Source organism: Podarcis bocagei (assembly GCF_964188305.1).
Source record: "Podarcis bocagei genome assembly, chromosome: 6".
NCBI classification, from domain to species: Eukaryota; Metazoa; Chordata; class Lepidosauria; order Squamata; family Lacertidae; genus Podarcis; species Podarcis bocagei.
In genome coordinates, this window is record NC_138130.1 from 101961756 (window position 1) to 101975280 (window position 13525).

The 13525-nt window shown below is 47.0% G+C and overlaps 1 protein-coding gene and 1 long non-coding RNA gene across 4 annotated transcripts in view; one reads left to right on the forward strand and one right to left on the reverse strand.

The window, feature by feature from the left end:
- The window catches only part of RAB6A (RAB6A, member RAS oncogene family), a 56125-nt gene extending 50034 nt beyond the window's left edge, over positions 1-6091 (reverse strand). The window contains exon 1 of one of the 3 annotated variants that reach the window (XM_081197482.1): positions 5583-6091. In XM_081197482.1, coding sequence (XP_081053608.1) covers positions 5583-5652 — 70 coding nt within the window. In that variant the 5' untranslated portion in view covers positions 5653-6091. The remainder of the gene's footprint in view (positions 1-5582) is intronic. The other 2 variants (XM_081197483.1, XM_081197481.1) reach the window with 2 other exon arrangements.
- Positions 1-13525, forward strand: part of LOC308588853 — a 271876-nt gene that overhangs the window by 220705 nt on the left and 37646 nt on the right. The window lies entirely within an intron of this gene.

Here is a 13525-nt window from a genome sequence, read left to right on the forward strand (position 1 = left end):
CAGAGCAGCGCACAGAAACGCTATTTACCTTCCCACCGGAGCGGTACCTATTTATCTACTTGCACTTTGACGTGCTTTCAAAGCTAGATGGGCAGGAGCTGGGACTGAACAACAGGAGCTCACCCCGTTGCGGGGATTCGAACCGCCAACCTTCTGATCAGCAAGCCCTAGGCTCAGTGGTTTAGACCACAGCGCCATCCGCGTCCCTAGCAATACTTACATTAGATAGTTCTTAACTCTCTAAATACAATTTATCCACTAAAATATTCTTGATAGCTTGTGGAAACACCCCCATAACCATACAGCAAGATATTGGGGGAGCAAATCAACCCCTAAATGCCCCCAAAGCCAGCAGAAGATGAAGGCTGCACATCTGCAGTAGCCTCATGGTGCAAGAAAACTTCAGGAGGAGACTGCATGCTGCTGACAACCACCAAGGGCTGTATGTTGAAAGGAAGCAAACAGCCTGGTACTTGCTTCCTTTTCAGTCTGGGCCAAAAGTAGAAGAAGGGAAGCTGTTTTGAGTCTTCCAAGGGCACTGTATAGTATTTTTTGCTGCAACAGATCCAACACCAGTAGACTTTCTTCTTGCTTTCTCTTGCAGATTACCATAAATTTCCAACAGCATTCTCATGATCTAAACACTAATCAATTAACTCATCAGGGAAGGCTATTCTAATCTACTGGATTAAAGTGGGAAACAAACAGCAAGCACACCCTTTTCAACAATTCCTGCAGGACAGGAGCTGTTGGTTTTGCAATATCGTCTATAGAGCTGCCTCGTTGACCTTTGAGCAACTACATCACCGGAAAGGATTGAAACTTGCACATTTTATACCTGTAACCTGACTTCCAAGCAAATGTTGGCAGTGACAGATGGCATTGGGAGGTTGACATCCAGGTTAGAGGGTTTCGTTTTTCCCCTGGTCACTCCACCTCCTCCTGGTATTCACATCTGCAAAGATTCCATGTGGAAGTGGATAGAGTAAGTCAACAGCCCCCCCCTCTCCTCCCCACATAGGCAGGACGAAAAGTTTCAATTTATTTTTTTTAACCAAAGATTGCCAATGTACCCAACTGTTCTTTGAAAAACTATTCATTAGGAATTAGGTTCTTTCCCCAAAGAGCTAACTTTTTAACTTATTATTTGCAGTTGGTAAAGCAAAAAGGCCTCAATTTATTTTAAGCATTTATATCCTGCCTTTATGTTTTAAATTTCCTTGGAGGCTACATCTAGTTAGTCTCAAAGCCACACATTATTCCAAACAACTTTGTATAGTGTATTAAAGATTATACACTGGCAGTCAGTCTCAAACTGCTATCGTAACCTGAACAACGACAGTAGCTGGACTGGGCTGACAAACTGAAAAATCATTAAGGCCGCATTATTTGTTTATATAAATTATATACCACCTTTCATTTCAAGAAAAAAATATACCAGTGTGGACATATTTAGTCTTAAGCATACAGTATTCATATGTGTATGCAAAAGTGTTAAGAAAAGGAATGCAACAATGTGGTTCAATCAGACACTATAGCTTAAGAAATAACCACAGTCCAAGCAGATATAGACTGGAAGATAGAAAAGCCACAATATTATTTAGAGCAGATTCAACTTGCATCTCCAACTAGAACACACTTCTATTTTTGAAGCATATGTAAAAATAGAATTGCTGCAGAGCATCCAATCTCAGGCAGCATCCTTGATCACATGGTATCTCTGTGCAGGCATTTGGGGCTTTAACAAACTTAATTAAGAATCAGAAACACATAGTTAAAAGGAAGATTTATGCAGCCTGCACAAGAGGCCAGATCAGAGCCTTGGCATACTGATTTACAGTAACTCCTAATAACCTGTCAGATGCTTCAGAAAATGGCAAACAGACCACTAAAAGAACAGTATTCCACTCTCCTAGGTGTAGCAGGAGCATATGGCTTCTGTCTGACAATGCAAAATTAACTAAAGCATGAAACGGAAACCATTTCTTTCTGTTTTTAATAGAAAAAATCCAGACAGATGCTTATCACGGCTAATATTCACTTACAAACCAAACGAGAACCTCCTGAACGATATGCCACTGATTACCAGTAGATGGGGATTCACAGTGAGGGTTATTACCCTGCTTGTGAGCATCTTGGATGCATCCAGCTGACCAGTTAGAAAGACGATTCTAGACTAAATCTTCTAAAGCCTGCAAAGTAGTTGGATTACGTCATCTGCTCGCATACTTTTATACAGCATCTTATACAGACTATACAAGCCATATGGGAGTTCTTACCGTCTCAACATGTAATTTTGCTACATAAATAATGAACTAAAGAAAGGTTAAATAGCAAAATTACAGCTTCCATTAATCAAAGCTATTCCATTTTTCTACATAAAATACAATCAACGCAGCACAGAAGAATGAGTAACATACAGTAACCAGGGTGAAGTAGTGGTTAGCACATTAAACTCAGACCCAGAGGATCTGGATTCTAATCGCCCCCTTAGCCACAAGCTCATTGGGTGACCTTGGTTTAGTCTTGCTCTCTCAGCCTAATCCAAGTCACAAGGTTGTTAGGACTGAGAGTGTGTGTATACTCTCTCTCTGTATATATATATGTGTGTATTATGAGAGCAAAATTTAAACAGAAGATACTGTACACCTTACATTGCTTTACAAAACATATCCATCACTTCAGAGTTGTACCAATTTCACTGCAAATTTCACAAACATTGTTTTCAGCCTACACAGATATGTTCAATATCTAGGTCAGCCATCTTTATACCACTGCACCATGTGGATCAACCTATCAATTTACATGAAATATACAAGAAGTTTTTGGTGTGAGAAGAATTCTACTAAGGTGGGGGAGAAACTACTAAAAGAAAAGTATTTCTGAGATGCCAATCCCAAAGGCTTTATTCAGATTTATGCATCACATTATATCAAACAGCTATATCCAAAAGGCCCGAGGCCAACACTTTGCCTTCATTTTATCAATAGTTTCTTGGCACAAACAACCATCTTTAAATACTAGCAAAAAGCTCCTTGATTGCTCAGACCTACGTGACCTTTAGCAGGGGCATGCTATTGCCCCCAAATGCACCACCTCTATACAGAAACACTAAAAAACACCCTCAGATATGGATTAATTTCCTTACCATCATTTCTAAAGCAGAAGACAGATGAAAAGATTACAAGGATGACAAAAGGGGATAATTTTCAATTATATGTTTATATGTTATTATTCAATGTTTTGAATAACATATAGATATATTAAAAAATTGGAATCGCCCTCTCAATACCAACAGTGGTTACAAGTTCTCATTCGACTGACCGTGCAATCCTATAATGCCTATTCTGAAGTTTGCTGGCATCCATCTGTCTCGAGAGACAATGGAAGAGTGTACCTTGGGCTTCCAGGATAAAGTCAAACCAGAGAAGAGTTACAGCGCCTGCTATGGCTGTAGAGACTGATACGGGAGAGACATGTTTTATTGCCCCACTGAATTCAAGGACTTACTCCCTGGTGAATGTGCACAGTATTGCGATCTCTTTGATGGGAAGCCAAAATTGCATATCCAGATAATGGCCAATGAAAGTGTTTGAACATAAAAAGGTGCTTTATATTGACACCAGACCGCTTTTCATTTTATCCAGTTTAATTTGCTGATACCAGCGCTCCATGGTGTAAGACTACCTCCCTCAGCTCTGCTATCTAGATATGCCATGACTTAACTATGGTCCCTGTCTTCTAGACTAAAATAACCAACTGCAAATTGGTTGGGGGAAACCAAAGCCTAGTCTCCTAAGAAGCAAGTGGGCATGTAGATAAAGGAAGAGTAAGTGAAAAGAAGGAAGGTTTACTATGGTAAATGTCTAGACTACTAGAATCATTGGATTAGGTTGTTTTTCTGTGAGGAAACCGCATTTAATTGTGAAAACATGTATTAAACAGAATTGCCCGCCTTCTCACCTCATTCCACACCCAGTAAAGCCACAGAAACTGAGAATGCATCAATCAGCAAGGTTGTGGTTTCTTTAAAAATAAAGCGCTTAATATGCTATTATCTAAATCTTTTATTCTACTTGAAGCTTTTCTCTTTCCCCAAGACCACTATTTTTTTCTTCTACTAAATGGAGCGTGTACCATACCAGGACCAAACCACTCTGCCAAGCCCACATCTGAAAACCATGAATTGCTTGTTCCAAAAAATTATCTAGTCAGGGATTAAGCAGTGGGAAAGGTCTCAATTCTTACAGACGCTTACAAAGGTCAATCGCCTAGTGTTGAATTCAATTCTTAGAATACTGACAAAGGATCAGGGTTGCCATTGAGGGAAAAAATAGTGGTCCAAAAAGCAATTTGCACACAACCCTTAATGAACAGGAATTCCTACCATCCTTACTCCTTTATCAGATTCAGGACCTCACATAGACTTGAAAGCAGGTACACACACTATAAACCCTCACATTTCCCCATTTGAGGAACAACAGCAGGGGGGGCTTTTGAGCCTCGAAGTTCAAAATGAATTATCTCATGCCTAGGAACAGCTGAAATATTGGAGATTTCCATAGGGTACTATTTTTATTTTTTGCATTTTTGTTATCTATTCCTGGCAGGGAAAGGGATGGAGAGATATACAAAGAATATGAGGAACCGGGTGCAATCAGGGAGAGGTAACATTTCAATGGACTCTGGTTTCTTCTACACTGGAATGGAAGGGGAAGATTTAGGTGGCCCTGTTCGTTCCTAGAAATGAGAAACAGCAAGGCTCCCCTTTAGTGACCCTAAATATGGAGAGGGAAAAGGAAAAAATCAAAGGAGAAAATCAAGGTCTCGAGGACGACAACAACAACAACCAGGAGTGGCAGCAGGGAAGGAGGTGCTGGATAACAGAGGCACAGAAAAAGACAAGTGTCACCCGCTTTAAGCACCTGGCCATGCTAGAGAGAGCACCAGACAGGCTCTCCAAGCTTCAGGCCTGGAGAGATCCGTGCATGGCTTGAATGACTCCCTCCATCTGCACCAAAGCCATCTTCCCCACCACGACAGGAAGAAGGTGGGAAGCAGGGATTTGGGCTGCTGGCTTGGGGGCCTCGATCCGAGGGAGGGGAGGTTGCTTAGGAATATGCAAGCAACGTACAAGCAAGAGGGGGAAGATGGCTGTTTCTGGGGAGGGGGGGATGTTGTTTTTGGGAGGGGGGTGTTGGCCCCCAAGGGATTCAAGAGGCGGCGGGGGGGGGAGGATATTCCCTCCCTCCCTTTCCCTTTCCACCCAGAATATAGAGCCAAAATCGGGGGGCGTCAAAATCCCGAGGGAGGAAAAGATCCCCTTTTCCAGCCGCACCCACGATGAAGGGGGCAGGAAAGGAGGAGGAGGAGGGCGGCGGCGGGGAGCGATCCGAGGTCTCCGCCTGCGCCTGGATCGGGTCCAACAGGACCGGCCGGGGGGGGGGGGAATGATGCGGCGCGGTGTTGCGGGGTGGGGTGAAAAAGGAGGCAGCCAGGTAGGAGATTTGGGGGGGTGGGTGTCTCACCGTTGATCACCCAGCCCCAGCCCCCCACCCGGCTAGGATCGGGGCCTGACTCACCGCTCTGCTCCCCGAGGAAGACCAGCTTGAATTTCCGCAGAGGGTTGCCGAAGTCTCCGCCCGCCGACATGATGAGGAAGAGGAGGAGGAGGAGGAAGGTGGGGAAGCTGGAAGAGGAGGGAGGAGCCGCCGCCCGTCCTGGGGCTCCCCTGGCTGGGCTCCCTCGGGGGCGGAGAAGGGGCGAGGGGGCTGGAGGGGGTGAGGGGACGGGGGAGGGAAGGGAGGCCGCCGCCGCTGCTTCTCGCTCGCCCGCTCTTCCCCCCGCGGCGGGTCTTTCCTCCTCCTTCTCCCCTCACGGAAAGGCAGCGGCGAAGGCAGGCAGGGAGCGGCCGGCGGGGCTCGGGTCTCTTCTCTTCTCCGGCGACGGGCGGCCGTCAGTCCCTCCGCCAGCCAGGCAGCCACGACGCAACGTCGCCCTCTGCGCCCGCTGAGGCAATCCCGGCCCCGCCTGCGGCCTTGCCTCTCCTCCCTCAGGCTCGCCGGCGCCGCCTCTTCCCCGGCTCCCTCCCCTCAGCTTGTTATTCGCTTGGCGAGGGAGCGAGCCAGGGCGGAGGGAGGGAGGAAGGTGAAGAGCGAGCGTGGAGGCCAATCAGAGGGCAGGGAGATGAGGCACGTCCCGCCCCTGCCTCGCGCCTGACGGACGGACAGGGAGGGGGAGGGCGAAGAGCGAGACTGAAGGCCAATCAGCGGGCAGGGAGAGGGGGCACGTCTCGCCCCTCTTCGCGCCTGACGGAGGGAAGGAGGCGCGCCCGACTCGCCTGCCACTCATACCGCTAGATAGAACAACCCAGGCGGCGGCAGCGGCGGCGGCGCTCGAGACGAGCCCCCGCGCATGCGCGCAAAAGGAAAAAGGGCGTGGCCCGCAAGGAACAGCGGGGTGGGGCTTGAGGTTGGCGGCGGCTGCAGGGTTCTTGCCTTGTTGCGCGTGCGCCCCCGGCCAGTGTTGATTGGTTAAGGTACCCTCCCCTGGGGAGGCGGGGTTTTCCCTCTTTTATATTTCGTCTTCGCGTGGCATTTATTCTGAATACACCGCGGTGTGTGGGGTCCAGGCAAGCTGTGCTGGATTTATGTACAGTATAAGCCAGGGGTGTCAAACTCAAATTCATCGGGGGCCGCATCAGCAGTTTGGTCACCCTCAAAGGGCCGGTTGTATCTATAGGACTCAACATGCGCTCAATATAAAAACAAGGGGAGGTTTCCTGAATGCATGTAAAGTGGAGGTTTCCTGTGTAGAACGGCCGGCGCTGCTAGAGGGCAGACATTCTCTGGCTTGTAGGCTGCTGCGCATGCGCTGAAGAGGCGGCTTTCTTGTGTCAAAAAAAGAAGAAGCAAGAATAAAAGGTGAAGGCTGGCGGGCCACATGACGAGGTCTGGCGGGCCGGATTCGGCCCGCGGGCCTTGTGTTTGACACCCGTGGTATAAGCTAAACAAGCTGAAGCTTGGATGTACTGGATGTACATTTCCAAAATATAAGATAAAAAAGAAATCAAATAAAACCTACATGCAGCAACAGTGCTTTGTGTTGTGTAGGCTCCTAGGATGTAAGTCATGGGCCCCGCCTGCTAGCCTGCTCCCTCAAATATCACTGGTTTGCTCATGGAGGTTCCATATAGTGAGCATGACGAATGTATTATATAGCCATGGAGTGCGGATTGGGCGTGTTTCCTCCTCCCACATTCACATTACTCAGTGACACAGCTGTGGGAAAGCCTTTTTTCAAATTGGTCCCATATGCATACCAGAAGACAGATGGACATTTAACAAGGAAGCTCTGCCCATCATCGCTGCTGCGAAAAAGCTCCCCTGATAACTATATGGCTGCTTTGAGGCTATTGCAGGCACAGCAGCTCTGACAGAGGAAACCCCTAAGTACAGTCCATCTTGGTATGTACTGAGTTGAATAGGATCCCAAATGCAGCAGTCTGATTGGTCTTAGAACAATAGGATACAAAATGCAGCAGTCTAATTGGTCCTAGAACAATAGGATTCAGAATGCAGCAGTCTGATTGGTCCTAGAACAATGCAGCAGTATGATTGGTCCACAGGAGCCACCCAATCCAGCTCCAGGTGAAAGTGAATCCACAACCTGATTGGCCTACAGGAGAATCCCAGAATTAGCCAATCACGTGCAGCCCATTGTGTAAATAATGTATATAAAGCAGATACTTAGGGGGAACTTCCATTCCTCCTCACCACTATGAGCTGAATAAAGAGCATGAAATCCACTCTCGACTCCGAGTATATTTCACCATCTGAACAAATATGGGAACAGGAAGCAAGGATGCCCCGTCAATAAGGCTTGAACACCAACACCACTCTTTGGGCCCTTCCAGTCTGCCACTATTTTGGAGTGGGATTCAATCACATACTGGCAAAGTCAGGTTGCACCTCCTTCCCCAGAAGATCAGACTTGTTGCACTAAGGAAAGTGATGAGGAAATGTACTGGAAATTGCAAGACAACATATCTAACATCCCTGTAAACTCGTAATGGATGCTCAATAATTAACCAACTTTACCTAACATCCTTGCAAACAAATCGGCACAAATCCACAATAACCGTGTTGTTTACAAAGTGATGGTTCTAAGTCAGGGGTAGGCAATGTCGGAGCCTCCGCTACGACCGAGCTGGAAAAGCTCATCCTCCGGTCGAGTCCTTCGGAATCGCCTCCGACGATGATTAATGACCTGAGCCTCTGATAAGGCTCCAGGCATGTTCCCTCATTACGCAAGAGTATCCAGCAGCAGGGAAGGACGAGAAATATGAGCTACATTGCAAAGAGTTTTACAGTGGTGCCTCGCAAGACGTCTTGCGGTTTTTTCGTCTTGCGAAGCAAGCCCCTTAGCGGATTACTGCTATTAGCGGCTTAGCGGGCTTAGCGGATCAGCTGATAAGCGTCTTAGCGGCTTAGGATCAGCTGATAAGCGGCTTAGCGGCTTGGGGAAAGGGGGGAAGGGAAAAAAACCCGCAGGAACTCACAAGACATTTTCGTCTTGCGAAGCAAGCCCATAGGAAATTCGTTTTGCGAAGCACCTCCAAAACGGAAAACCCTTTCGTCTAGCGGGTTTTCCATCTTGCGAGGAATTCGTCTTGCGGGGCACCACTGTATTTCTAACTACGCAGACAGAAAAGAAACATCCTCTCTCTGTGAGAGCAGAGAGACGACTGGAAAAACAAAGGAACAGGAAACCAGTAACATCACATCCGTCTCCCGTCTTCCAAGAGACTTCCAACAGTCTGGAATGTCTGGAATGCAAAACAGAGTCTTGTGACTCCAAGCACTGCACAGTGGCAACACACAGAAACCTAACAGGTAACCTAAGGCCCGGGGGCCGGATGTGGCCCAATTGCCTTCTCAATCCGGCCCGCGGATGGTCTGGGAATCAGCGTGTTTTTACCTGAGTAGAATGTGTCCTTTTATTTAACATGCATCTCTGGGTTATTTGTGGGGCATAGGAATTCGTTCATCCACCCCCCCAAAAAAAATATAGTCCTGCCCCCCACAAGGTCTGAGGGACGGTGGACCGGCCCACAGCTGAAAAAGGTTGCTGACCCCCTGTTCTATGTTAACCGGTGGATGAAGTGACATACATTGTGAAGAAAGTATACCAACTGACCAGAAAAAGCTGACATGACCTGCTCTTTTCTGCCTTTTATGGCCCTAAACAGCCTCGGTCCAATATACCTGAAGGAGCATCTCCACCCCCATTGTTCTACCCGGACACTGAGGTCCAGCTCTGAGGGCCTTCTGGCGGTTCCCTCAATGTGAGAAGCCAAGTTACAGGGAACCAGGCAGAGGGCCTTCTCGGTGGTGGCACCTGCCCTGTGGCACGCCCTCCCACCAGATGTCAAAGAGAACAACTACCAGACTTTTAGAAGACATCTAAAGGCAGCCCTGTTTAGGAAGCTTTTAATGTTTAATAGGTTATTGTATTTTAGTGTTTTGTTGGAAGCCGCCCAGAGTGGCTGGGGAAACCCAGCCAGATGGGTGGGGTATAAATAATAAATTATTATTATTTGCTATTATTTTATCAGCAGCTTCACTTGCCGGAATCGGCAGGTGACATTTTCACAGAGGAGCACGAATCCACCTGTTAGGTCTGCGCCGTAAGCTATCTGCTAAAGCTATCACCGACTCGAGTCTAGTAAAAAATCCAGTACCCCTAACAACATCTTGATTTATAAGAACGTAGAATGCATCCAGAGTAATTACTGTTCCTAATACCCGCTGTGAAAGAACAATAAAAAGGGTGACTTGTCCATAAATAAGCACATATGTACCTAAAGCTATCTGCTGGCATGAGGGGCTTCCACTGTGCTTTCTGCTACGTTCCTGCACATTCCCAAAGGGCAGCCAGAATAGGATCCATTTAAATCATTTTGTGACTAAGGGTTTTCTAAGTGGCTTACTGGAAGCGCTTTTGTCGTGGTGAGTGAGCTTCAGTGGGCTGGAAGGAGTGGGAATGGCAGTAGGGCTCTTTCTGCAAGAGGGAGGCTGCTGGGGGCGGGTAGCTGGTGTGTCTTTTTAGAAAACCAGCCTTGCACCAGCTGCGAGAGCCTGGAGAAGCTTGCACAGGAATGCTCTTGGTCACCATCTGCTGAGAATGTACGTTTCATAAGCCCCTGCTTCCCCCACCCCGGCTGAAATGAATGGGAGCTGCCTGTCTTCCTACACAGGAACACGACCCGTGCTTTTTTATTTCTTTCTTTATTTTCTGCACGCCTCCCATTCATTGCAAGCAGGCGTGCAACCCCGGGGGAACTCCCTGACTCGGAGCTGAGTCACGGGTTGCCAAGCACCTGTCCCCGAGAACATAAAAGCACGTCCGCTCCGCAGCAACAAATGTTGGCTGGTTCTCTTGCCCACCTAGACCCATTATAACCAGCCGGTGGTTTGTGGTATGTTTGGTATTTAGTTGGGGCCAGCAGTTATTTTCATTTGCGCATAACTGTAAACTGTTTATTCCTATTGTTATTATTGGTTTCTCTTGATATGTTTGTTTGTTGCTCATATAGGATATTTGGGTTTTTTAAAAAAATGTTTGATGCTTTGTTGTGTTTTTATACACAGTGGTACCTCGGATTACAGACGCTTCAGGTTACAGACTCCGCTAACCCAGAAATAGTACCTCGTGTTAAGAACTTTGCTTCAGGATGAGAACAGAAATTGTGCCGCGGTGGCAGCAGTGGGAGGCCCCATTAGCTAAAGTGGTGCTTCAGGTTAAGAACAGTTTCAGGTTAAGAACGGACCTCCGGAACAAATTAAATACTTAACCCGAGGTACTACTGTATGTTGTAAGCCGCCCAGAGTGGCTAGGGAAACCAAGCAAGATGGGGGGGATATAAAATTTAAAAAATATTATTATGTGCCCCTAATGCTATGGGGTTTCATGTATACAGTGGGGTTAAGAACTTAATTCGTTCCAGAGGTCTGTTCTTAACCTGAAACAGTTCTTAACCTCGTATCTATGGGACCGCCTCTCCTAGTATGTCCCACCTTAAGGTCCATGAATAACCATAGTTTAGAGGTCCCGGACCCTAAGGAAGTCAGACTATCCTCCGCCAGGGCCAGGGCCTTCTCAGTGATGGCTCCTGGCGGAATGCTCTGTCTCATGAGACCAGGGCCCTGCAGGATTTAACCCCCTTCTGTCGGGCCTGTAAGACAGAGCTATTCCGCCTGGCCTTTAATTTGAATTCAGCCTGATCTTTTATTTCCCTTCTCTTCCCTCCCCCTCCTCTTTTATGAAGATCACCCGCTCTGAGACCCCACAGCTAATTCTCCCCTGGCCTCCTCCCTGGCCCAAGTAGGACCAATTCAGCCAGCTAGCCCTGGGGATTACCTAATTGATTTTTGAATTTTGAATTTTACTGTTATTCATGTTTTTATACTGTCTTTTATGCTGCTTTTATAATTGTTTTAAATTTGTTGTTAGCCGCCCTGAGCCTGGCTTTTGAACCGGTAAGGGCGGGGTATAAATGATGATGATGAAGTAATGAATGGACCTAAATTAGCCATGTGCACTAATTTCAACGGATATGCTCTGCTTGTGGCAAATGTTTGATTCAGAAGCCTTCTGCCTCCAACCGATCCCAGTTGCTCAAAACCACAGGAGGGGAGAGTCAGTGGCGTAGCGTGGGTTGTCAGCACCCGGGGCAAGGCAAGTAATTTGCGCCCCCTAACCCGTGGATTTGCGCCCCCTAACCCGTGGATTTGCGCCCCCTAACCCGTGGATTTGCGCCCCCTAACCCTAACCCCCAGATGTTGCGCCCAGTGCGGACAGCCCCCCCTGCACCCCCCACGCTACGCCACTGGGGAGAGTTACTCTTGTGCAATGGCCCTGCTTGCGAGTTTCCTGCAGGCATCTGTGAATGTGTACAGTGGTGCCTCGCAAGACGAAAAGAATTCGTTCCGCGAGTCTTTTCGCCTTGCGATGTTTTTCGTCTTGCGAAGCACGGTCCGTCGCAACTGCGCCTCTTCAAGCGGCTTTAAAAAAAAAGTGCAAGACGTTTTCGTCTTGCGAAGCAAGCCCATAGGGAAATTCGTCTAGCGAAGCAACGCAAAAACGGAAAACCCTTTCGTCTAGCGAGTTTTTCGTCTTGCGAGGCATTCGTCTTGCGGGGCACCACTGTATTTTAATGAAGAGGCTGAACAGAGCGAAAGATTATGAGTCATCGGGGAAGAAGATGTGTAAACCTGTGTGTGTGTTTAGCTTCATTTTTCTTGCTATTTTGTTCATAACGGTTTTACACGTTATCAATGCTTTGTTAGTCATATAATGGGACATGCTGCAGTTGCGATGTTTAGCCTCTTTCTTTGTTGCTGCTTTGCTAATAGTGTTTTATAGGTTGTAATTGTTTTATTGATGTTCTGCTAATTATATATGATTTAAGCTGTACTTGTTATGTTATTGTTCTTTATTGTTTGGAAGCCGCTTCAATCAAGAAATCACTCCGGTTGGACACTGTGAGACAGGATGCCGGACTAGATGGGCAAATTGGCCTCATCCTGCAGCCTCTTCTTATGGACTGAAATTAAAAAAAATTAAGGTCATATGTGTGTGTGTGTGTGTGTGTGTGTGTGTGTGTACATAATGTTCAATGTTCATAAATGTACCAAGCAAACCGGTACATAAATATATAAACCACATGTCTGAACCAGCATAGGAAAACAGCCCTGAAACTGTTTTGACTCCCAAACTGACCAAATGATTTCTCGGCAAGGTCAAGGAAAATGGAAAAGCCTCCCCATTGTCGTTTCATTCACAAATCCTGCCTTAAGGGTATGTCTGTGTATGAATAGGGTGAGCCTGTGACCTGGCTCAGGAACTAAGTATTTATCATTACAAAAGACTGGCCAGGCATCCCAGGGTATCCAATCAAGTGACCATTAACAGGTAACCTGCCAGACAGGAAATAAACAACACACTCGGATTTCTGTTGTAGACCACCCTTTCTGTGATGTAGGTATGATGTTTCTGGGGGCGGTCTTGGACTCCAGGGCTGGCAATTTAAAATGTCTATATAAGGGCAGGCACACCTTGGTTCTGGGTCCTTCTCCTGCGTGTGAAGGGGACACCCTGTTGCAACAGTTCAATAAAGATCAGGCTTACTAGTTGCTTTGCTTCTCAATATTCTCTGGTTGGCCTCTGTTATTTTCTCCGACCGATGGAGAACCTACAAAGGACTCTATAAGGGCTCTTGTGTCCCTCATAAGGGAATAAGGGCAGATTTACGTTTATTACAGACACAACTTATTTTGTGGTGATCTGCCGCCCAGCTTTGGGCCAGGTGGTCTCCCGTAAGATGCCCAATGTCATGTCTGAAGACCCTTCATTAGGCTTCCTCGTTTGCCTTTCCACTCCGGTGACACTTGATTAATAAGGTGGGTTCAGTAGCCCTTCTGCTTCAGGGACTCTCTTCACACAGGTCTTGCTGTTTCTCGAA